The sequence below is a fragment of the Brassica napus genome (genome assembly GCF_020379485.1).
Source record: "Brassica napus cultivar Da-Ae chromosome C3 unlocalized genomic scaffold, Da-Ae chrC03_Random_34, whole genome shotgun sequence".
In the NCBI taxonomy this organism is placed as follows: Eukaryota; Viridiplantae; Streptophyta; class Magnoliopsida; order Brassicales; family Brassicaceae; genus Brassica; species Brassica napus.
The window spans coordinates 1-24,103 of NW_026014204.1; the positions used below are offsets into that span (position 1 = coordinate 1).

Sequence of the window (24,103 nt, forward strand, 5' to 3'; positions counted from 1 at the left end):
TGGTGGGAACATGGGAGGAGCAGGAAAGCCATCGGAGCTCTTCACACAGATGAGAAAATGAGAAAAATAACTATGTTGCAAGCCAAGTCCTCATGCTTAGATATAAACAGTGTCTACTAGCTCTATCGAGTTAGTATGTTTATCCTATAATGATCGTGTGTTTGTGTACTCTTTCTTTTTAAATAAAGGTATGTCAGCGGCGGACCCATGCTAGACTGAACTCTCACGTGGCTCATGCCTTTGATAATGGCTAATGTCTTTATTGTTTTTCTAACAGCATAACATATATTTTTTCATCTGATCAATGATCCCATGTTGGTAAATTAAAAAAGTGATATTGAATCAGGAGAGTTTATATAAACAAAGTGAGAAGGAGAAAAAGGAGTGGGCCCTAGTGGGGAAAGAAGAAAAAACAGCGTTATTCCAGTGTCTCTTGATTTTTATTTTTTTTCACTTTGAAGAAAATTTTAATCTCCTGGGAGGATATATTTCACCTGTTTTGATCTTCTTCGATTCGATGTGATCCCGCCAACGCAAGCCCTCACGAAAATTCCCACCGTCGATTCTTCTTCTTCTTCTTCTTCGCCCTCCTCTCTCCGTCCGTTGATCTCGCCTCAACATTTCGACATAGGAAGCTTCGTGGGGATCTATTATTTATGAAGGTGCGTGATTGATTGATGATGCTTTGTGGTTCTCTGCGAGATCGAATACAGCCTTGGCTTCGCGACTACGTTAAGCTACAATCTCTCGCCGTCTTCCTCATTTACATCCAGGTCTCACCCCTCCCTCTCTCTCTCTCTCTCTTCGAATCGAGAGTCTAGGGTTCATCGATTCGTGATTGTTTTTTTTCCAGATTGGTTGCGCCCTAATTGGATCACTAGGAGCATTATACAACGGCGTCTTACTGATCAACTTAGCGATTGCGTTGTTCGCGCTTGTTGCAATCGAAAGCAACAGCCAAAGCCTCGGCCGCACCTACGCCCTTCTCCTCTTCTGCGCTCTTCTCCTCGATATCTCTTGGTTCATCCTCTTCACCCAAGAGATTTGGTATCCCTCTTTCGAATCAATCTTAACTAACCTTTGACAGTTTAACATTCGATTTTTATTGCAGGAGCATATCGGTGGAGACGTATGGAGCCTTGTACATATTCTCAGTGAGGCTGACCATGGCCATGGAGATGATTGGCTTCTTTGTGAGGCTATCTTCATCTCTCTTGTGGTTTCAGATTTACAGGCTGGGGGCTTCTGTTGTCGACACTTCTTCTTCTTCGCTTCCCGTGAAACGGATTCTGATTTGCGGAACAGCTTCTTGAATCCACCGACTCCTGCTATAGACAGGCGGTGTTCAGGTGCTGCTGAAGAGATCTTGGGTGGTTCTATCTACGACCCTGCCTACTACACCTCTCTTTTTGAAGAGGAGCCCAATCCAATATGACTTCACCAAAGGTAACACAGGTGAGACTCTTGTTTATCTACTCTCTTTTTAGTCAATCTTACCGCCTTTGATGCCTGATTACTTTTATCAAGACATCCATGTAGAAACAGTTTCTTGATTATTGTTTTTGAACTATTTTAGCACTAGTGGATGCATTGCAATATAATGAGACTGAGTCTGGGTTAATGAACTATATGATTTTTCTTGTTCTTCTATGGTGGGTGCAAAGAACAAGACTGCTTAGTAATGATAACTTAGGATATAGTAATAATAATGGCAAGTTTCAGCTGACAAAGCATTGAAGAAGTCGCTCAATCAATCCAATTTTTTTCATCCTTTTGTAGGTGAATCATTATTCAGCTGAGTACAATGGATCACCATCTGCTGCAGAAGCCTCCCGGATTAAGTCTCCCGGATCCAGATCATTGCATGCAGTTGATGTTAGTCTCTCCATTGATTCAACATTTTTCTACGTTTTGTTTCTCTTGCCTTTACTTCTCTCGTATATCACAGTATAATAAGACGGTTCACGTTTTATTTCTTTGTAGGAAGAGAAAGGGTTGAAGCAACAGGAGGGTATGTCTTCTTCTTCGTTATGAGCAAACTCCATTCAAGAACGGTGGTGCTATTTTATCATCTAAACAAAGATGTGCCTGCTTCGCATTAGCTGAGGTTAGAGGATTCGGAGACACTAAATAATCTTCAAGTTATTATAAAGGACGAGAAGATTATATACCACCTCCCAGAAGATGAGACTCTATATGTTGGAGACAAGTAAGCACAGTTCCTACCTGTTTTTTTTTCATTATTTATGTTGTATGGAAATATTTATTGAGGTGGGTGTCTGTGGTTAGAATTAGAGTCAGAAAGTACTTTGATGCATCATATGATTTTTTTTCCGGGTTTTTTTCTTTTGTGTAAATGGAGATGCATTAGTTTTGGTTGCAATGGATAGAGAGTATGATGATTCTGACATTGAGATGTCTCGTCCATGTGTGTTTGATACGAATCGTAAAGTAGATGATCTTGAGATTCCAAAAATATTGATAAACAGCTTGAGTCTGGTGGGGTCGCTCATGAGCGTAAAGAAGAAGGTTGTGTTGTTGCATGTTGCAGAGATGGTATGAAAGAATGTTGGGAGATCAGGTTTATAGACATGTTTTGAATCCTGTTTGGAAACTTTTGTCGAGTTTTCATAAATGGAGTTTGCTCTCCGACTTGAAACTAGAACCACCCATTGTTTGAGTTTCTACAACAAACACTAAAACTTATTGGAACATGTGAAAATAAAAGAACACTGAAGTCTTCTTGTGCCCATCCGAGTTCGCACCGTAGAGCCAAGTGTAATGCTCTCGATAATATAAAAACGTGTAAGCCCATCTACAATAACTATATCGAAAATAAAATAAAGCCCACGAGAAAGTCGAGCGGATTGAAGCCAATAAAATAAACCATCTTTCTATGAAAAGTCATCTGATCTAATTAAATTAAATTAAATTAATGGAAAAGTCCACTCTGATTAAATCAGTCACCCACACAAGACAAGACAAGACAAGCCCAAGAAGAAGGATCTGGAATCTATCATCGTCCTCCTCTATAGATTTTCAATCCCAACAAAACCTAAGCCCTTTTCTTTCGGTTTTAGCTTTAAAATCAGAGATTCCTACGCTTTCTGCTCTTGACGAAGAAGATTCGAAGGGTTCTTTAAAGAAAAGGTGCTTACTTTCTTTCATTTATTGCTGCTCTCTCGCCTGATTTGTTCCAAAGTTTTATGCTTTACTCTCCGTTGGACTCATTGCCACACAGATTCTGCTTCACTTGCTTTGAACTAGTGTTGAATCATAACTTCGTTTACTATTTACAATCAATCATCTGTGAGTTTGAAAAAAATGGTCGAGACTTGTTCTAGACTTGGATTAGATTCACTATTTTGTGAAATCGTTTGGTTAAAGCTGAGTGTTTGTTTTGGCTATTATGAAGAGGAGGAACCAACCAAACCATGGAAGAAGAAGCGGCAGTTGCATACTGGTGCCACATGTGTTCTCGAACTGTGGATCCATTAATGGAAGCTGAGATCAAATGCCCCTTTTGTGCTGGTGGATTCGTTGAAGAGATGGCTGAGGAAGAGGAGGAAGAACAAGAACACTCTCCAAATTCAAATTCTCTCTGGGCTCCCATCTTGATGCAACTCGTGAATGATCCTTCCCTCCGCGCAAGGAACCAGAGTGCTGATGAAGATACTCAAACAGCGAGGCAGAGACAGAGAACGATGTGGATTCTCAGCTCCAAGAGATTCTCAGGAGGAGAAGGGGAAGACGTCCCGTTTCCGTTATGCATTTGCTTGATGGTGACAGAGAGAGAGCTGGAAGCTTGATCGTTGTCTCTGGTGGTTCTTTGAGCGAGTATTTCATCGGTCCTGGCTTCGAAGCCCTGCTTCAGCGTTTAACAGATAACGATCCCAACAGATACGGAACTCCTCCTGCTCAAAAGAAGCCGTTGAGGCTTTGGCCACTGTCAAAATCCAAGAGGGTGCTCTGCAGTGTTCGGTTTGTTTGGATGATTTTGAGATTGGGGTGGAAGCAAAAGAGATGCCTTGTGAGCACAAGTTTCACGGTGACTGCTTGCTCCCGTGGCTTGAGCTTCATAGTTCGTGTCCGGTTTGTAGGTACGAGTTACCTTCGGATGAGACTAAGACGGAGACTGAAAGAACACAACCAAATGGTGACGGTGGTGGAAGTGAGTCTTCTTCCTTTGCAAGCAGACAAGGAAGTGAGAATAGCGATGGAAGTCACCACCCTGAGGACGAGGAGGAAGAAGAGAGCGATGATGATGGTGATGATGGGGTTGAACTCTCAATCCCGTGGCTGCTTAGCAGCTTGTTCTCGTCATCCCAAGACAGCAGCAATCCATCGAGTGGTACGCACTGAAGAAAAGAAAAAAAAAACATGTTTCCTGAGATAACGAAAGCTTTTGATATGGTCATGTAACCCACTTAACCTGTTTTGCTTTTATTGTCTGTACATAAGCTTCCCAGATTTGGTTGAATGCTCTCTAGCTACCACCCTTTGGTAAACAAAAATCTATGAGTGTGTTTAGTCCCCAAACTTTATGGTTGGTTTACTTATAACACTTCATTAGATAGATCTCCTTGTCTACGCGCTTGAAGAACTTATATATTACACTACCTCTCTCTGATTAGTCTTTTTACCCGCAAATAAAGCAAGAGATTATATGAATCTATTAAGCTTTATATTTGATCACTTTCTTACTCGCTGTGATCGTCTTGAACTTAAGAGTGATCGAAGTTATAACTCAATGCTTTAGCACAAGTAAAAGAACTGGCCATATGATTTAACGATTGAAGCTACTAATGTGGCCATCTATTTGGTGGCAGGTGCAACAAGCTTGGAACATGGGTTTTAAAGTCCACTTGTTTTTTTTAAAGAGAATGCAAAATAATCAGTAACATCTCAAATTGAGTTGAAATTTTTACTATAGAAAATATTGGATATAAAATCACTTAGTGGACCAGTGAAAATGATTTATTTTAATGAGTTTAGAAGGAATTTGGTTGAATTTTAAAATTATTGTGGTATTGATTTAAATACTTTAAATTTTTCATCTAACAAATTATATATTTTAAATCAAAAAACTACATCAAACACACATTTAAAGCACAATAAATCTTATAAAATACACTGTTAATTTAAAATCAAAAGTTCAGTAAGTTTAATACAAATCACTTTAATTCTCGGTTTGTATACATCTAAATCTAATTAGACTATATCTTGTAGTATCATACGTGGCAGACAAAGAGTGGTCGTTCACCAGCAATCACAGCAAAGACAGTAAAATTAGATTACTCAACATGTTTTCCCTGAACTACCCTCACCCGACAAAAAGATTGAGGGGTAGTTTGGGAAAGTATATAAACCCATAAAGATGTCTTAAGGCACCTCAGATCTAAAACGCAACCTTTCAGAACAAAACCTCATCCCCAAAGAGAAGGCAGTGAGAGAGGGAGCGATATAGAAAACGAGTCTCTTCCTTTATAAATCATCCCATTTTACAAATTACAAAATCTCCCTTTCCCTCTCTAATTCTCTCTTCTTTGTGTATATATATATATACAGCCTTCTCCTTTTCAAATCATTTGAGGGGTTACGAAACCCTAGATCTGCAAACTAACGAAAGGTCTGATTTTGATTCTTACCCTCTGTTTCTAATGGGTTCAATCACTCGGATCTGGTTTCAGTTTCCTCGTAGCTGTTTAGAATTGGATCTCAGATTCTCTCGATTAGTTTCATAGCTTTCAGCAAAAGCTGTCTATGTCTGATTGTGAAACAACTATTATCTGCCTCGTGGATGTTTGTAGATTCTCACGAGTTTCAATTACGCTGTCTGTGTCGAGATCTAGCTGATTTTGGTTGTGCGTTTGCGATTTGTGTTGTGTTAGAGATGGCTGAACAAGGAGTGGAAGGGAGTCAACCAGTTGACCTTATGAAGCATCCTTCAGGGATTATTCCAACTCTTCAGTGAGTCCTCTCCTCTCTTGTCTATATAACACCCTTTTATAGATTCTTGAGTTTGTGTTTTGTGTACTGACTTTTTTTTGTTTGTTTCAGAAACATTGTCTCGACAGTGAACTTAGACTGCAAGCTTGATCTCAAATCCATAGCTTTGCAGGCTCGTAACGCTGAATATAACCCCAAGGTTCGCATTCGTTTCTTGTTGTAGTAGTCATTATTAGTCTTTCTACAGCTCTGTATTTAAATGTGTTTTTTTTTTCTCAGTTAAAACTAATGTGTTTTGTATTTTGAATATAGTTTAATCTGCCTTGTGTGTCTTGTTCCAGCGTTTTGCTGCAGTAATCATGAGGATAAGAGAGCCAAAGACTACAGCGTTGATCTTTGCTTCTGGGAAAATGGTATGTTATATATTGGCTTTATACCATTCTTGATCTACCATGTTCTTGTTTTAACATGTTGTCTACTGTTAGGTGTGTACCGGAGCTAAGAGTGAACATTTTTCAAAGCTGGCTGCGAGAAAGGTACACCAGCTCCTCTCTCAATAGTCTGATTTTCTTTTCGTATTCTAGGAACACTGTAAGTCATAAACTTGATGTAATTGCAGTAGGTGTTTTGTTTTCTACTATGTTAAAGAACTCTTTTTTTCTTTTTTTTTTGTTCAGTACGCTCGGATTGTTCAAAAGCTTGGCTTTCCTGCAAAGTTCAAGGTACTTAATGATCTATCTCTGATACAACATACACTATATATTGTTCCATTCGTTTTGTTATACAGTCTAGTAATGAAATTTTCTGTTTACGATATGCAGGATTTCAAGATTCAGAACATTGTAGGATCTTGTGATGTCAAATTCCCCATTAGGCTTGAAGGTCTTGCATACTCTCACAGTGCTTTCTCAAGTGTAAGTGATCACCTCAAGAGTTGTATAGCATTAGATGGAGATAATTGGTCTGACGGTTCGCATATCTCTCTCTCCAGTACGAGCCTGAACTGTTCCCAGGACTGATATATAGGATGAAACAACCAAAGATTGTGCTGCTTATTTTTGTCTCAGGAAGATTGTTATAACTGGAGCCAAGGTAAATAATCTTAATTTCTCTCGGAATAATTACATACTTGGGGTCATCTGATGCAATCCTGTGGTTACACTTATCAGATGAGAGAAGAGACTTACACGGCCTTTGAGAATATCTACCCAGTTCTTACAGAGTTCAGGAAAATCCAGCAATGATAGTATGTAAGTTTCCAACATTTTTTTTTTTTCATAGCTCTTGAATCAACCACAAGTGGTTTGATTATAGATCTTTTTTGTACAAGCAGAGCCTATACATCAAAATCAAAGAAAACATGTTTGGATTGCCCTGAACTAGAGATCCCGGTGGTGGCAAGCGCTTGGTGAGGTTAATTTCCTTCAACAAAGGACTTGGTTTGATTCAGATTGAAAACCAGAATTTGTATATACAGAATAGAGATTCCAATATCTCTTTCTTTCTCTTTTTGTTCCAAGTTTCTTTCAAGTATTGTGTTTCATGTAATGTTTGTTTTAGTGAGCAGTACCCAGATTGTTAAAGAGTAACTTAGAACTTGTCTACTAACCATGTCTAATAAGACTCAATAAACTCCTTTAGGCCTATTTGCAGCTTTAGTTTCTGAAATGTTTGGAGTATAATAGATCAGTTTAACGATTTTGGATGACTCTTAGTGGATTTAGGCGACTATATGTGGCTTCAGATGCTCTTAGGAATTTATTGCTTATCAGTTTTTCATATAATATGGGTACCACATAAAATAGCTACATAATACATAATGTAAAACAACAAACTATAGTTCTTCAAGTTTTCTGAAGAAACAGATTGAATGGCTAGTAATTGACAGTCGACTTGATTGCATTCAATATCTACAACAAACGTGAAAACCCATGAATTAGAAAATGTGTGTTTTTGGATGGGGAAGATAATGAGGAAGAGGAACTTGCCTTGTTCTTGGTGGGCATGTAGAATGGCTCAAACACAAGAGGGAATGGTGTGTCCAGACCACAAACTCTGCTTACTGGAGCTTCTAACTGCAGACGAAACAAACCACTTATAAGAGTTGATCTCTTGTAGATGAATTAAACCTTAAAGCCGTTATACCTTCAAGAAGCAACGTTCGAGGATTGTTGCAGAGATCTCTGCTCCAAAACCTCCTGTGATTGGAGCTTCATGACTTATCTGCAACCCCAAAACCAAAGCAATCTATAGAACAACCACACAAACACAAAAACGGAGACTTGCTTGAAACTTACAAGAAGCCTGCCAGTCTTTTTAACCGAGGCCTCAACTGTTTCTTTGTCCCAAGGCAACAGAGTCTTGAGATCTATCAGTTCACATGATATTCCTTCCTGCATTATTAATTCAAGACCCATGTTACTAACTGCTAACCATTATCTTCGAGTTGAAAGATATAATTTAAAACCTTTTCTGCGTCCAGACAAGCTTGTTCCATAACGGTAAGCTGAGCTCCCCATCCAACAAGTGTTATGTCACTGCCTTCTCTAATAACCTGACAACAACCCCATCTTTTGTCAGTCTAAAAGAAACACTTTTGATAAGTAAACATTTATTATACCTCGGCCTGTGATAAAGGTATCATATAGTCATGCTCTGGAACTTCTTCTACTGCTTGACGATACAGCCACTGAAAAGAAGAACAAAGCTTCTCAAGATTTACACTCGAGAAGAGAAGCTGATTTGTGGTGTAAGAGAGAAAGAGAAGTACCTTTGGTTCAAAGAAGACAACAGGATTTGGATCACGGATAGAGGACAACAACAGCCCCCTTGGCTTCTCGTGGACTCCGAGGGATAACAACCTTAATACCAGGGACATGGCAGAAGAAAGCCTCAGGTGATTGTGAATGGTAATGTCCACCATGACCAACCGCCCCATACGGTGCTCTTATCGTAAGTCCTATGATGAGAGACCATAATGAGTAAAAGAGATACGGATGTCAGGTCAAAGACAAGGTTTATACCTCCACAGTTGAACTGGTTACCACTTCGGTATCTGAACTTTGCAGCTTCATTAACGATCTGTGAATCACAAATTCTATCAGAACTCAGCAGTAGAAAAATCAGATTCTTGGTTGAAAGTTGGGGAACTTCACCTGATCAAAAGCAGGATAAATATAGTCTGCAAATTGAATTTCTACAACTGCTCGGTTTCCCTGTCAAAGATCAAACATTCATAGCTGTTAAAACAACAGATTGGCAGAAAAGAAATAAAAAGCAGACAGAAAGAACTCACCATCGCTGCTAGACCAATACCAAATCCAACAATGCCCTGAAAGTTTTATATGAATGGCTCATCAAGAACAATAAAGACTAGAGAAACACATGAAGCAGCAGGTCAAAGGATTAAAGATACATTACTTGCTCACAAAGAGGAGTGTTGAAGACACGGTTCTTCCCGAAGCGTTCAGCTAATCCTGTTGTGCAGCGAAAGACTCCACCAAAGCCAACATCTTCCCCAAATACATAAGAGCTTCCCACAAAAAAAAGAGAGTTCCAAAAGTCCAAAACAAGATCAGTCTGATGTCTTAAAGACAAAGAACTCAAAATGGTTTAGACAACAAGTAAATGAGAAACCAGAAACTTCAAGAAACAGGCTTTTGCTATCTCAAACACTTAAAGCTAAAGGAAGAAGAAGAAGCTCTTACCGAGGATCGGTTTCCAAGGCGATGTGAAGAGCTTGGTTGATAGCTGAGTATAGATTCAACGACTTCACGGTTTCTGAACCACACGCCGTCGTGGAAGTCATCCGTGATCCGTGAGCTGAGCCCGGAACAACTAGTTTCCGGCAGAATCTGCCTAAAAGAGACGCCATTTTTGCAAAAGATGAAAGCTTTCGTCGAACCCACCAAACAATCAATCTGAGAGAGAGAGAGCTTTTATTTATTTATGGCAACAGTCTCAACCACTTCGTGAGAGAGAGAGAGATAAGATCAAAAAAAGGTTTGTCCTTTAAGATGAAAGTTAACAGATTTTTCAAAGTTATTTTTTTTGATCAAAATTTTTCAAAGTTAATCTCACGGAGTTATTGAGGAAGACGATACATATGCCACGTAGGATCCGACACGTAAATCGATATCTTCGAGTTGCAACTGACACACTTTTTAATTTGAGTAGCAAATCGGTCATTACAGCGGAACAATTCTTTAATTCTACTCAAATTGGATTAAACAATTCTAAATTAATTAAAAATAATCTAAATTAATTACATTACAAATTAGTTTAAATTTTCAAATCCACACATTTATCTAACTTTATATATATATCTGATTTAATAGCTCATTGAAGTAATTTTATAACTAAATATAATACAAAAATATTTAATAATAACCATGTGTTAGTGGTCATGGGTTCGAGTACCACTGGGAGATGATTATCTTGAAGGACATTTGGATCTAATACGGAAAAGTCTGCTAACGTGTGGTCACTGGTGGGATTTATATGGAGTGTTCACCAGCGCTTCTGGATGCCTCGGCGGGCTCCCGGCTAAGTTCCGGTGGACATTGGCACTAGTCGGATCCTCTTGAGACTCTGAATATCAGAATCATAAAAATATATATATATATTTAATAATATATAAAATTGATAGTTTTTTTATGTCTAAACCTCGCTTAGATCTCAAATAGTTTGTTTAGTTGACACTTCTGACTAGGTATGGGCATAAAATCCGTAACCCGGAAAATCTAAACCGAATCCGAACAAAAATATCGATTTGTACTCGGTCTGAAATGTAAAAAATAATCGAATGGAGATCGTCTATAATGTTACAAAACATATTTGAATCCGAAGAGTTATTAACCAACTCGAACGAATTCCAAATTAGTATGCAATATATGTATTTGAAACATATATATGTACTTCAAATATTCAATTTCATATTTATTTTGATATAATATATAAAAATAAAAATTTAAAATTTAAATAAGTACCTTAGATACCCAATTAAGTATATATTTCATATGTGTTGCTTTTAAATTTTATATTATACTTCGGGTTATCCAAACCGATATGATATAATCCGAATCCGAACGATATATAAATATTTTATCTGAACCCGACTCATTCTTACAAATCTAATATAATGAGACCTACGATGTGTTACAAATTAGAATCGAAATCTGAAATACCCAATCCAAATCCTAACGGATAGTCGAACGTTCATGCTTAGTTCTCAGCAATGCATCTAACTCTTGTATTTTAAACATTGATTTTCATTAATCACCATTAGTTATTAAAGAGCCGAAAAAAAACGTTTTATAATGTTGTTCTACTTGAAATGGGCCAAAGAAAAAGACCCAATTAAAAATTAGACAAGGGAAAGAGGTCCAGGAAAATCCATTAACTTATCAGGATGGTTGAATCCAACGGTCAATTCACTCACGAAGAGCTAAAGGTAACGTTAAAAGCACCCTCTCTCTCAAGGAGATAAACCTACTACTCGCTTCAGCTGCTCCCCAGTTTCTTATCCGTGGTGCTTCTCCGCCCTCTTCGCTTCACTTCTCTGTTAGTTTTCTTACTCTCTTAACCATCTGAGTCTCTGCGTTTTCAGTGGCTCCGTTTTGTTTATGTGTCTATGTTTGGTGTTGTTATGTTGGATAAGATTTTGCTTTCAGCTTTTCAAAATTCATTTCTTGGAAGTATAGATTCATTATGTCGCCTTTCTTCATTTTCTCTTATTTTTGATGTGAATTTTCATTGTTTTAGTCGTTTCTTGTGATTATGTAAACCATATATCGACAAAAAAAAGAAGAAGAACTTTTAGATATATATATAGGTGAGTGTTTTCTTATATTGTCTATGGTGTGTTGTTCTTAGTGAGCTCTACTTTGAAAAATATGCGCCTTTCCTCTATTTTCTCTGGTTTTTTTTATTGAATTTTCATTGGTTTAATCGTTTCTTTGGTTTATTCTGATCATGTAACCTTATATCGATGAAAATAAGAGCCTTTTTTGTATATATCTTAGAGATGTTATCTGATTGTTGGATTGTCTGTGTTTGAAGTGAAAGATGGCATCAACCTTCACTGCAACGTCTTCCATTGGCTCCATGGTTGCTCCAAATGCCCACAAAACGGATAAGAAGCTTATGAACAAGTTGTCTTCAAGCTCTTTCGGGAGGAGGCAGAACGTGTTCCCCAAGCTCAGAAGATCCAGTCCTGCAGTTGTATGTGCAGCCAAGGAGTTGCATTTCAACAAAGACGGGACTACCATCAGGAAGCTTCAAGTGAGTACCTTTTTTTTTACTAACGGAAACGTGTGCCCCTAAACTTTACTGCTGCCGCTAATGGTTTGTGATTCATTGTTGAACCAGGCTGGTGTCAACAAGCTTGCAGACCTAGTTGGTGTGACACTTGGACCTAAAGGGCGAAACGTTGTTCTTGAGAGCAAGTATGGATCACCAAGAATTGTCAATGATGGTGTGACTGTTGCAAGGGAGGTATGGAATCGTTCCCCCCTCTGATAGTGATGTTTATTTATTTTTTATTGAAAAGACTCTTTTAACTTAGAACTTGCTGCTGTAGGTTGAATTGGAAGACCCTGTTGAGAACATTGGTGCCAAACTTGTTAGGCAAGCAGCTGCCAAGACCAATGATCTGGCCGGTGGGTACCACAACATCTGTGGTTCTTGCACAAGGTTTTATTGCTGAGGGTGTCAAGGTATGTCTAAATCTTCTTTTTCTTTCAGCTTTTTCAGATGAAACTCAAAAAGAATGGTGATCTTAATCTCTAAATTTGTTTGTCATTCAGGTGGTGGCTGCTGGTGCAAACCCTGTATTGATCACTAGAGGCATTGAGAAGACAGCAAAGGCTTTGGTAGCCGAGCTCAAGAAAATGTCTAAGGAGGTTACCACTTTTTCTAAGAGTCTCTTTCTTTGAATATTTGACAAAAGATTCTGAAAGTAGTCATGTCTGATGTAGGTTGAAGACAGTGAGCTTGCAGATGTGGCAGCCGTTAGTGCCGGTAACAATGCAGAAATTGGAAGCATGATTGCTGAAGCAATGAGCAGAGTGGGCAGGAAGGGTGTGGTGACACTTGAGGAGGGTAAAAGTGCAGAGAACGCTCTCTACGTGGTGGAAGGAATGCAATTTGATCGAGGTTATGTCTCCCCTTACTTTGTGACAGACAGCGAGAAAATGTCAGTTGAGTTCGACAATTGCAAGGTAAATGTTTCTTGATTCTGAGCTCACTACATTATACTGTTTTTTAAGTTCTTTCTCTAATGGATTTATATTGTGTTGCAGTTGCTTCTTGTTGACAAGAAAATTACCAATGCAAGGGATCTTGTTGGTGTTCTGGAGGATGCAATTAGAGGAGGATACCCAATTTTAATAATTGCGGAAGACATTGAGCAGGAGGCTTTAGCGACCCTTGTTGTTTAACAAGCTTAGAGGCACACTGAAGATTGCAGCTCTCAAAGCTCCAGGATTTGGAGAGCGCAAGAGCCAATACCTTGATGATATTGCCATCCTCACTGGAGGTAATATCAATGTGCAGTGCTGAGCCATGTGTTTTAGGCACAATCATTGTGGTTTTAATCTTGTCCTTGTTCTCTATCTGTGTTTGCAGCGACTGTGATTCGTGAGGAAGTTGGTCTTTCACTTGACAAAGCTGGAAAAGAGGTTCTTGGACATGCAGCAAAGGTTGTCCTCACTAAGGAGACTTCGACCATTGTGGGTGATGGGAGCACACAGGACGCAGTGCAAAAGCGTGTTACACAAATTAAGAACCTTATTGAGGTACCAGCTTGTAGTAATAGACTTATATGATCTCTACTTACCTTTTTTTGTCCAAACCGTACTTAAGATTAGTATGCTACTTGGTTTGTGCAGCAAGCAGAGCAACTATGAGAAGGAAAAACTGAATGAGAGAATTGCAAAGCTCTCTGGTGGAGTTGCTGTGATTCAGGTTACTTACAAACCTTATTATATTATTTAATATAAGAATAGACTATGTTGGAGAGATATTAAGTAAAAGCTCTTTATGTATTGGTTAAAGGTCGGAGCACAAACTGAGACAGAACTCAAAGAGAAGAAACTGAGAGTTGAAGATGCTCTTAATGCTACAAAGGTGATTTGTTTTTTTCTGCGGTTTTAATAAAGCTTGTACTCGTGAACTATACTGATCAGGATTTGTATTCTGCAGGCTGCTGTTGAGGAAGGAATTGTCGTTGGTGGTGGTTGTACTCTGCTTCGCCTTGCTTCCAAGGTGGATGCCATTAAAGCCGCCCTTGACAATGATGAAGAAAAGGTAAATTTGATCAAGGATTCTGTTTCTAATTCCTAAACCTTCAGGTCTTCTAACTTCTCTGCATTCAGGTTGGAGCCGACATCGTGAAAAGAGCACTGAGTTACCCTCTGAAACTGATTGCCAAGAATGCAGGAGTCAATGGAAGCGTAGTTAGCGAGAAGGTAGTTTAACAGAAAACCTTTACACACTTTTTGCTCTTGATTTACATCAGATGCTTTAAGAGCTGTCTTGTATACACTGGCAGGTGCTTTCTAACGATAATGTGAAGTTCGGTTACAATGCTGCAACCGGCAAGTACGAGGATCTAATGGCTGCAGGAATCATCGATCCAACTAAGGTCAGCTTCTTGCATACATAAACTGTCTTTGGCTTGCTAACAGATCCATGAACCTGAGTATGTTTTTTGGGTTTAGGTTGTGAGATGTTGCTTGGAACATGCAGCTTCGGTTGCAAAGACATTCTTGATGTCTGACTGTGTGGTTGTTGAATCAAGGAGCCTGAGCCAGTTCCCGTAGGCAACCCAATGGACAACTCAGGTTTGTTTAGACATTCAAATACTTTTACTCTTCAGTGAATATCCTCCAAAACATTCATGTCTCGTCACTGATTCTGTGTTTACTTCTCTCTTGTTTCAGGTTATGGATACTGAGGAGATGGGGGAATGAAGTAACTCTGTCGGAAATTGATTCCTTTTAGCTTTTGTAATAGATGAGCAAGTTGTAATGATTTCGAACAAAAGAATGTGCTGTGTACTGAAATTTTGAACCAATCGTATGAATAAATCATGATTCCTTAGTAATTCAAAGTTACAAACCATTATGCTATATATCACTTTTGAAAATTTACTTTCATTTCATATGAAAATCAATACCATTGACTGGAAAGTAGATACAATTCCTCTCGAGTATATCATATCAAGCCAAGAAGAGACATAAAACTTTAGGTGGTGAACTACTTCTTGTTAAAGCCAAACAGGACTTGGTTGGCGTTAATGGCACAAGATTCATCAAACTGCTTCATGAGCGTGATAAGCGTTGAGTACTATTCTTATTGCTCATCGAACAGTTACAATCTCGATGCCTTGAGCCATCAAATCCAGAGAACAAGCTCTCAGAATCAGCCTTCTCGAAGAGATGAACTCAACAAGCCTATTGATCGAGTCTAACCAAAACCGATCAACCACAAAAAAAAGTAACACTTCTATTTATATTCTTTCACTCATCCTCTGCTCTCTAACTGCCATCTCCTCTTGCTAGCTCAGCAACTCACACCCACATCAGCTCTAGTATTCAGTATCTATCAGTGGATCAAATTCCTCTGACTTCCTGATGTTTTCCAGGTCTGGCACAGTGAGCTTCATCCTTTTGCTTTCGTATACATAAATACGCATCTCCCCTCCACTGGGATCCGTTTAATAATAGCAATCTTGTTTTCACTCGAAGTGATATGACAAACTATGCAACAGGAGCCAAAGTGTGATTGGCTTTAGTCTCATGATTCCTATGTTGCAAACAAACAACTACTCAGGAAGATATAAATCAAACTTGCTGTTACTTAAAGCCAACTTTGATAACATTTGCTTCAAGCTTGACATGACACGAGTAGAAAACTTAGACATGGAAAGTGCCAACACAACCATACACACAAAGTCTCATTGTTATAAATGTAAAAGAGCTGCTTCAAAGACAAGAACTGTTCCAGACTGATATAAAAGTTGTAATGTAGACATTTGGTTTACATAGTGCATATTAAACTCAATCTGCTTAAGTAGACATCAACATACATAGTGATTGCTAGATTTGTAACATACTCCATTAAAACGGTTTTGAAGAAACGAATGAAGTTAAAGATCTATACTTTTATATAAGCAGAGCATTTTCTAGAGAAGAAGAAAAGAATGCTTCAGTATGTACACAAATGCAGATTCTCTCTGTATATGGGATTACAATGCCTGGAGCCACCAGCTTTGTCCTTTGTCCTTTGTCCTTGGATCCTCCAGCAAAACTAAAATGGACAGATCAAAGGATAACACAGAAGCAGTTTTTCTCCCCATCAGAGTCAATATCATCTTCTCCACTGCAAGAAAAATGAGATAACCACATCATTCCAAAAGAGTAAAGAATCTGATTCCATAAAACTTATGACCAAACTAACTGTCTCTATATGTAAGAATCTCAATTTCAACACATAACTTTAACCAACCTGGGTTCGAATTCTCGAATCTCAGCAAGCTCTTTTATCCCCATCAAATCCACCCATTGTACCTTCTTCTTCTCCTTCTTATTAGAATCCACCTTTCTGAGACTACTTGTCAGAGTGAGAGTAGGACAAACAACTTGACATTCGTCTTCCTTTGCGTCCACTTTTGAGTCTTCCCTAACATCATTGCTATGATCATCCACAACAGCCTCTTCATGACCATCATCGTCATCATTAGTGGCTGAAACAAAGATTGTATTTCTCAGACTTGAGTATATGTCAAAGAAGTGCTTACAGAAAAACAGATTAATAAATAAAAAAGGATCTTACAAAGCAAAACAGTCATCAAAACATGTAATGGGTCTTTGAAACAGTTGATCATCAATGGAGAAAATTTCTTACACCTCTTTCTCCGAGTTTAGCCCATTTGGTGTGAACAATAAAGTCTCTAACTTTGAGAGAGAGAGAGAAAAGCACACAGTTTGTTTAATTGTAAGAAAGATAGAGAGAGAGAAAAACACAGATAAACCCAGAAAAGGGGGTTTTAGACAAAACCCACAACTGAAAAAGAAGACGGTAAAGATTCCCTTTTGAGAAGGAACAAAAAGCAAAGATTGAGGAATGTGAAAAGGCAGATACTTTTCTGATTTTAGAGGGGACAGAGAAAGAATGCTACCAATTTAAAAAAGAAGCCCTTAAAACTGATTTGATTTGATTTCCCTGAGAATAAGGAAATAGAGGAAGAAGAAAGATAAAGTGGTGGACTTGTACTAGTGTTGTTAAATATTCTCCCTTCTTTTATTATCTGGGAAAGTTTGTTAATTACGGTTTGACCAAGAACCAACCAAACTTTCACTGTACAGCGGACTATCCTTAAAATTAATAGAGTTGCTTATAATAGATTGCCTCCAGAAGGAAAGGGCTTGTGGATAATTGTCTTTTCAGGTGTAAACTTATTCCAAAATCTCTATCAATATATAAACAAACAAAAAAGTCCACGAGATCTTACTGTTTTATAATTATTGGGCCGTTAATATTGTTGGTGCCCATTGGAGATGATGAAAGGTTGGTCTTCTTCTACAATTCACACTAGAGTGTTTGCTTTTGTAAGGACTTAGTCCATGTAACTGTTAATGTTGTTCATGTACCTATAGTTCCAGTACTTTGAACCTAAATGTGTTTACTCTTCATGCCTTTCATCTCACAAGTCAACTTGGCAGTTATGTATTTCAAGCTTCGTTTGTAAAAGCACAATCAAAGATCACAGGTTTCTTAAAGATAATACATTAGTCTCACTTACAACAGCACTGAGTAAACCAATGAAGGCAGAGTCATCAAGTCTATTGAGTATGAGGATATATGCAAACTAGCTTAGTTACTATATCCTTAGACCATTACATCAGCTTTATGGTACCTTGTGTTTCTACTTTGAACCCTTTCTTTGTGTCTGCAAGTGCGTTTCAGACAACTCACTCTTATGATAAACAGAATGATACACAAGATTCTGGCTTTTGTTATTCCTTTCATTCTCTTTTGTCCAGCCAAGAGAACAGGGTTGCATCTTAGAGGGTAGAAGATGATGGGTTTGACTGCATAATGATCCCTGATGGATCGTTTCATGAGTCACCGAAGGTTACTGCAGATGAGATTCTGTTTCATGACATGTTCTTGACTGGTTTGTCAAGTGTGAATTGTAGAAGAAGACCAACCTTTCATCATCTCCAATTGTGAGCAAAGAACATTTATCCAGATTGTTTACTGTCTTGATCAGGTTGAGTTTTCTCTCCATTAACCGGTTTGAGAAGAAGAAGAACATCGATCTAGCTGTTTCAGCTTTTGCTATTCTATGCAAACATAAGCTAACTCTGAGTGATGATGTTACCCTCACCGTTGCTGGTAAAAGTGTACTAATATTGAATGAAGGTTTTTACTGTTTTGCATTCTAAGAACTCTCTATTCTTCTTCAGGCGGATATGACGAAAGGCTGAAAGAGAGAATGTAGAGTTACTTGGAGGAGCTCAAAAGCTTAGCGGAGAAAGAAGGAGTTTTCTAACCGAGTAAGCTTCATCACATCTTGTCCAACAGCCGAAAGAAACGAGCTTCTCTCTTCCTGCTTGTGCGTCCTCTACACACCAACGGTAAAGTCACCATTCTTTTTACACTTTTCCTCCTCCAAGCACGAGTCTCATGTTACCATTTTCAAAATGCTTAGGATGAGCATTTCGGTATAGTTCCATTGGGAGCAATGGCTAAGTTCGTCGAGGATCCTGAGTTGGCGAGGGGACATGTGGTTGAGTCATTCTCTGTGAAGACGTTTGGAGAGAAGTTGAATCAGTATCTAGTTGATGTAGTATCAAGTCCTAAAGAAGATTAAGATTCCTCTGAGCAATCATAAATCTTTAGTTATACAGCATACTGTTAGAGAGGGTTAAGGTTTGAAACCAGAGGAGCTTTTGTTGTTGGATCAATCATCTTGAATTTGAAGACATTGGTTAGTTTCGGTTGAGCTCGGTTTGAGAATAAATTTGACGGAATAAGTAGTTTTGAGCTAAACCGCTTCTTAACCAAACAAAACAACATTACACAACGTTTACTTACCTTCATAAGTCATAACCCAGTTGATTCCCCAATTTAAACCGGATCAAATAAGTTAGTTAGAACCTTACTGGATTTGATTAAACTCGATTGGTATCATCTTGGTTAATTATCGGATGTGATTAAAATTCGGTTAGATCACCTTGGTTAATTATCGGATATGATTAAAATCCGGTTTAGTATCATCTTTGTTAATTAACGGATATGATTAAATTTCGGTTAATAAAATCCGGATTAGTTTCAATTTGGTTAGTTATCTCTCCTTGTTCGTCTTCCAGATTATCCTTCCCTCCAACCCTCCATCGAAGCTCGCCGTCGTCGTCTCACTGCAATCCTTCCATCGAAGCTTCCTTACATTCGAAAAACGCGATGGACGCTACCAATGCCTTCGATTCTGTGATATCCTGCTCGCTTCTTCCCTTATCATTCGATGTTTTCTCCTCTGCACGCCATCTTCAAGCACATTTGGGCGCGAAGATTTCGCGGTATCCATTTACTATGTGTTCTCTACTAATTTCTCCGCTTATGTTACGATCTTCTGATTTAAAGAGAGAGGAGTGATGCCATTGATGCTACAGACGCTGAGGTACTCAGATCATAATCTCTGATTTGAATTATCTTGTTGTTGATCCTGTAACAGTTATGATCTTCTGATTTAACTTCTTTTTTTTTTTTTTTGGTGCTAAATGTATGCAAACAGGTTGCTCTGGGAACATCCAAGAAGAACAGACTTGCTTCTGGTTTGTTCTATATAATAATATAATAAGCTCTATTAATTGTCTTTTGTTGTGAAGCTTGATGAATGTGTTGTGAATTCGTGTTAGCCAACGCGAATGCTCTGAAACTTAGCTGTGAGCTTCTCAAGAGCTTTGTCTCAGGTCATATGTTATCTCCATCATTGGTTTTGGTAATCTCAGTTACTCATGTTGTTGTTACTATTTGCAATTGCAGAGGCTGTGCAGCGCGCGGCTATAATTGCTGAAGCTGAGGGGATGGATAAGATTGAAGCGAGTCATTTTGAGAGGATTCTTCCTCAGCTTCTTTTAGACTTTAAAAGGTATGTATCATCGATAATAAATTTTGACTGTTAATGTCTGATGATTAACAGTGATTTCACGCAAGGTTTTTTGAAGATAATATAAATAGTCTATTTCGCATCTATGAGAAAAGAGAGCCTAGTATAGTATATTTGACTTGATCCTGTCCGTTACATACAGTAGTGTTTGCATGCACATGGTTCGTCTTCTCCTCCATTCTCTTTGGTTTACCTTCTGCTCAGAAAAACAAAACCACAGGCTGTATGCAGATGGTGATTTCCTTGTGATAAAGTTTAATACTTAGGTGAAAATGAACAGATACAAGTATTGTGTTTTCTTGATTAACTCAAGTGGAGACACATGGTAATCGTTTCGATGAATGATCCTTTGGACAATCAACTCGTCCATGAGCAATGTCAGAGGAAGTTAGGCTCAGTAGCTGATGTTAGGATTGATTCTTTTTTAGTCAGGCCGTAACTAACTTGGAGCTTACTACAAGTTCACATGGGGTTGCGGTGACGCCGAATGAGTATTTACGACCAGACCGTGACATCTGTCTCTTTCTGACATCATAGTTAAGGATACCTCGACAGTCGCTATATATATAGTTTTTTTTCTTATCTAGTTATCTCATAAATCTTTACGCAAATTCACGAAAATGGCTTCTTCTGCGGATGCTCCTCTAGAGAGTGGCCTTTCGTCTCTAAGATTGGCGGCGGATAAGTACCGATCGATCTTGAACGATGAAAAAACTGGAATATACGGTGGAGGTACGGTGGTCCTCCGCTATTTGACACTGTGAACAAGCTCTTCGAAGAAGAAAGAACCCATGTAATTTACCAACCTCTCTCTCTCTCCTCTCTCTGTCTTTTTTTTTTAAACAATTGTGGTCATTTTCATATTATAGCATCATCTTAATGGTATTAATATGGTTCACTAGTATCCACTATCCTCAATAATTTCAAGACAAAGTCAAGATAATGACCATACCGCATCTGACGTGATAGATAGCAAACATATACTTTTTCTGTAGTGTTCAAACATGTCATTATCTCATTTAATAAAAAAAAGCCTATTTGGACACACAAACAAGTTACTGTGGCTTATGGGTTGCAACTTAGTCCTGATATTATTTAGAAATGTGATGGTGACTCTTAACAACTTCATTACGTCAAATAGTGAGGTTAAGTAATAGGATTCATGAGTATTCACACACAATAAACACTATTCTCTTGATTGTCAACGTGTATCGTGAGATTATAAAGAGACAACTAAGCTGAACTCTTTCTACATCAAAAGCTAATATTGCTACTAGGGAAGAGAGAGACAAGTATAGATCAGTCCTTAACGATGTAGGAGAGGTCCAATGGAGGTATGGTCACCCTCCAGCTTTTGATCTTGTGAACCAGCTCTTTGAAGAAGGCCAGACAAAGGTCCTTCGGTTAATTTTTAACATTTTATTTATGCATGCGTTAAGTTCAAAATCTGTGAATCTGATTTATTGCTAGTGTTTTGGTTTTGATCACAGGTTTGGCCAGAAGGATCCTTGGAAGAGACGGTTCAAAACGCTATCATGTCATGGGAGATGGAGTTCTCACACAAGATCCGTTTACAACAAGACTTCAAGACTATAAACCCTGATAAGTTTAAGCTCTTTGTCAATGGTAACTACCACAAACACCTATCAATATGATCTTCAAGTTGTATAATCCGTTTACAAGACTTCAAGACTATAAACCCTGATAGTTTAAGCTCTTTGTCAATGGTAACTACCACAAACACCTATCAATATGATCTTCAAGTTGTATAATTACCAAACAAATATTGAACTGTTTTTTTTTTTATCAGGGAGAGAAGGATTATCGGCTGAAGAAACACTTAGGCTTGGGAGTTACAATGCTTTGCTCAAGACCTCTCTGCCTGGAGAGTTTCAGTACTATAAGCCAGAGGAAGAGAGCTTTGAGTCATCACATGACGCCTTTAGATCTGCTTTACCACGTGGGTTTGCTTTTGAGATACTTTCTGTGTACTCAGGGCCGCCTAATATAGCCTTCAAGTTTAGACATTGGGGATACTTTGAAGGAGATTTCAAAGGTCATGCTCCTACTGGGGAAATTGTTCAGTTCCTAGGCCTAGGAGTTCTAAAGGTATGTCTGAAACATAATCTGTGTCCGTCCCTCACAATCTTTCAGTGGTTACACCTAGCGGTTATTTCTCTACAGGTTGATGAACTGCTTAGAGCAGAGGAGATTGAGATTTATTATGATCCAGGAGAGCTGTTCGGGGGACTGCTCAAGGGACCTCCTATATTAGAGACCAAAACCACAGGCAGTGGAAACAACACTGCAGAGAAACACAGCTGTCCCTTCACACATTAATAAACTATATGAATGTTGATTCTCTGTATCGCTGGGCCATACTGGAAAATAAGGAAAGCAGAAATGTGGACTCTTTATAAAATATTTAAAATATATTGTAATAGTCTCTTGGATAAATGGAATGAGCCATCTATATTCGTTGCTTTGCTGCAAGACCATATTCGAAGAAAATGGAGAACCGGGTCATATACGTACTATACTACACCTACCTACTAGAGTTGATCAAGCCTGCATATTTACCTAAAGTACCGCCGAGCTTCAGTATACTTTTTGATACAATAGTAGTAACACCCACCGCAACCATGACAAAGCCCTACAAGGTCATGAGTGATTATTTACACCACAACGCATCAAACAAAGGGAGTCTTGATTACATACTAACTCATGAAAATGTCGAAACAACAAATGTAAAAAAAAAAAAAAATTCAAACCAGATCAAGTACAGAAAACCATTCTTAACCGAAAAATCAGCACAATCAATCGTGCTCTCAAAGTTTATTTTTACGTGAAATGTATACATTTGAAACTCCACATAACCTAGTATGCTGTATTATTACATAATGTGTTTGCTTCATGTTCAACCCCGCAAATTGTCTAGAACTGGAAAAACAAGAAGCAAAGATCTGTCTTTTAGATTAAGAAGTCATATCTCGTCTTCTTCTTCATCAGTTAATATATGCAAAGAAACAATAACATCGCCTAAGGGATCAAGGTAGTCCTTTAGATTACGACGCACCATCCATCTTCGAGAAGAACTAGCGAGACCGGTTTAGGTGGTTGCAAGACCGGTTGGATTCCAAAATTATTACCGTTAGGAGAGAACGCACGCGTTTTGTGGCGATCGAAACCGGTTCAAAACTTGAGAGTAATATAGCCGTTACGGTAACGCGATGGCTTCTCTATAAATATACAACACACCAAGACACAAAAACACTTTAATCAGACAACAAAACCAAACTCCAAACAACCTATAATCAGACAACAAAACAAACCATTATTCCTCCTCCTTTCTTCTTCTCCAATTATATTAATGTCTGATCAACGCTAATGTCAGAATACAGATCTCCAACCTTTCTTCCACTAAAGCTCCCTCTAAATCTTATAATCCCACCCATTTCTGTGCAATGGAGAAACCACCGGAAGAAAAATCCACCGCCCAGAGACCAAACCGGTTTCGAAATCGATCAAAGCCGGTTCTCCAATTCCCCGTCGGGAGAATCACTCGAGTACCTCTCGCTGCTGAAGAAGTTAAGTCTCTCGATTCAGATCTGATTTTTTTTGTTTAGCGAAATTCATTTGTCTGATTCTAAGATCTGTGGTTCAGGTGTTAGAGCTTGTGCCAGAGACAACAAGAAGTCGACGACGATCATACCCAGGCTTCTTCTTCTTTTGCCGAAGGAACGATGAAGCTTTTACCAAATTTCTTAATTTTTTTTTTTTGGAGAGTGGGGAGAGGGAGAGAGAGAGGTAGAGGAGAGGGAGAGGGGGGATTGGAGAGGGGAGGGGGAGGGGGAGGGAGAGGGAGAGGGAGAGGGAGAGGGAAGAGGACGAGAAGAGTTAGGGGGCTCTTAGAGGGCGAGTAAGAGGGAGTGAGATGGAGAGGGAGAGAGAGTAGAGGCAAGAGGAGAGGAGAGGGGG

The 24,103-nt window shown here is 38.7% G+C and overlaps 3 protein-coding genes and 5 pseudogenes across 3 annotated transcripts; 6 read left to right on the plus strand and 2 right to left on the minus strand.

The window, feature by feature from the left end:
* Window positions 1–552: 552 nt before the first annotated feature.
* Window positions 553–2,410, plus strand: LOC125594700 (annotated as a pseudogene).
* Window positions 2,075–4,569, plus strand: LOC125594699 (annotated as a pseudogene).
* Window positions 4,570–5,893: 1,324 nt separating this feature from the next.
* On the plus strand, window positions 5,894–7,595 carry LOC125594698 (TATA-box-binding protein 2-like). The gene is made up of 9 exons (XM_048770789.1): window positions 5,894–5,970; window positions 6,061–6,148; window positions 6,291–6,362; window positions 6,435–6,485; window positions 6,627–6,671; window positions 6,771–6,863; window positions 6,941–7,041; window positions 7,119–7,199; window positions 7,283–7,595. The coding sequence occupies exons 1-7, from the start codon at window positions 5,894–5,896 to the stop codon at window positions 7,028–7,030; spliced, it is 516 nt and encodes a 171-aa protein (XP_048626746.1). The 3' UTR covers window positions 7,031–7,041; window positions 7,119–7,199; window positions 7,283–7,595.
* Window positions 7,596–7,706: 111 nt separating this feature from the next.
* LOC125594697 lies at window positions 7,707–9,947 on the minus strand (annotated as a pseudogene).
* Window positions 9,948–11,493: 1,546 nt separating this feature from the next.
* LOC125594696 lies at window positions 11,494–15,055 on the plus strand (annotated as a pseudogene).
* Window positions 15,056–16,002: 947 nt separating this feature from the next.
* LOC125594694 lies at window positions 16,003–17,270 on the minus strand. The gene is made up of 3 exons (XM_048770788.1): window positions 16,786–17,270; window positions 16,459–16,696; window positions 16,003–16,332 (listed from the first exon to the last, which is right to left on the minus strand). The coding sequence occupies exons 1-3, from the start codon at window positions 16,835–16,837 to the stop codon at window positions 16,275–16,277; spliced, it is 348 nt and encodes a 115-aa protein (XP_048626745.1). The 5' UTR covers window positions 16,838–17,270; the 3' UTR covers window positions 16,003–16,274.
* A 2,149-nt stretch (window positions 17,271–19,419) lies between these two features.
* On the plus strand, window positions 19,420–20,662 carry LOC125594693 (protein MHF2 homolog). The gene is made up of 7 exons (XM_048770787.1): window positions 19,420–19,535; window positions 19,600–19,636; window positions 19,751–19,790; window positions 19,875–19,928; window positions 20,002–20,107; window positions 20,406–20,450; window positions 20,554–20,662. Exons 1-7 carry the CDS (start codon window positions 19,420–19,422, stop codon window positions 20,660–20,662), a joined length of 507 nt encoding a protein of 168 aa, XP_048626744.1.
* A 42-nt stretch (window positions 20,663–20,704) lies between these two features.
* Window positions 20,705–22,602, plus strand: LOC125594695 (annotated as a pseudogene).
* Window positions 22,603–24,103: the final 1,501 nt, after the last annotated feature.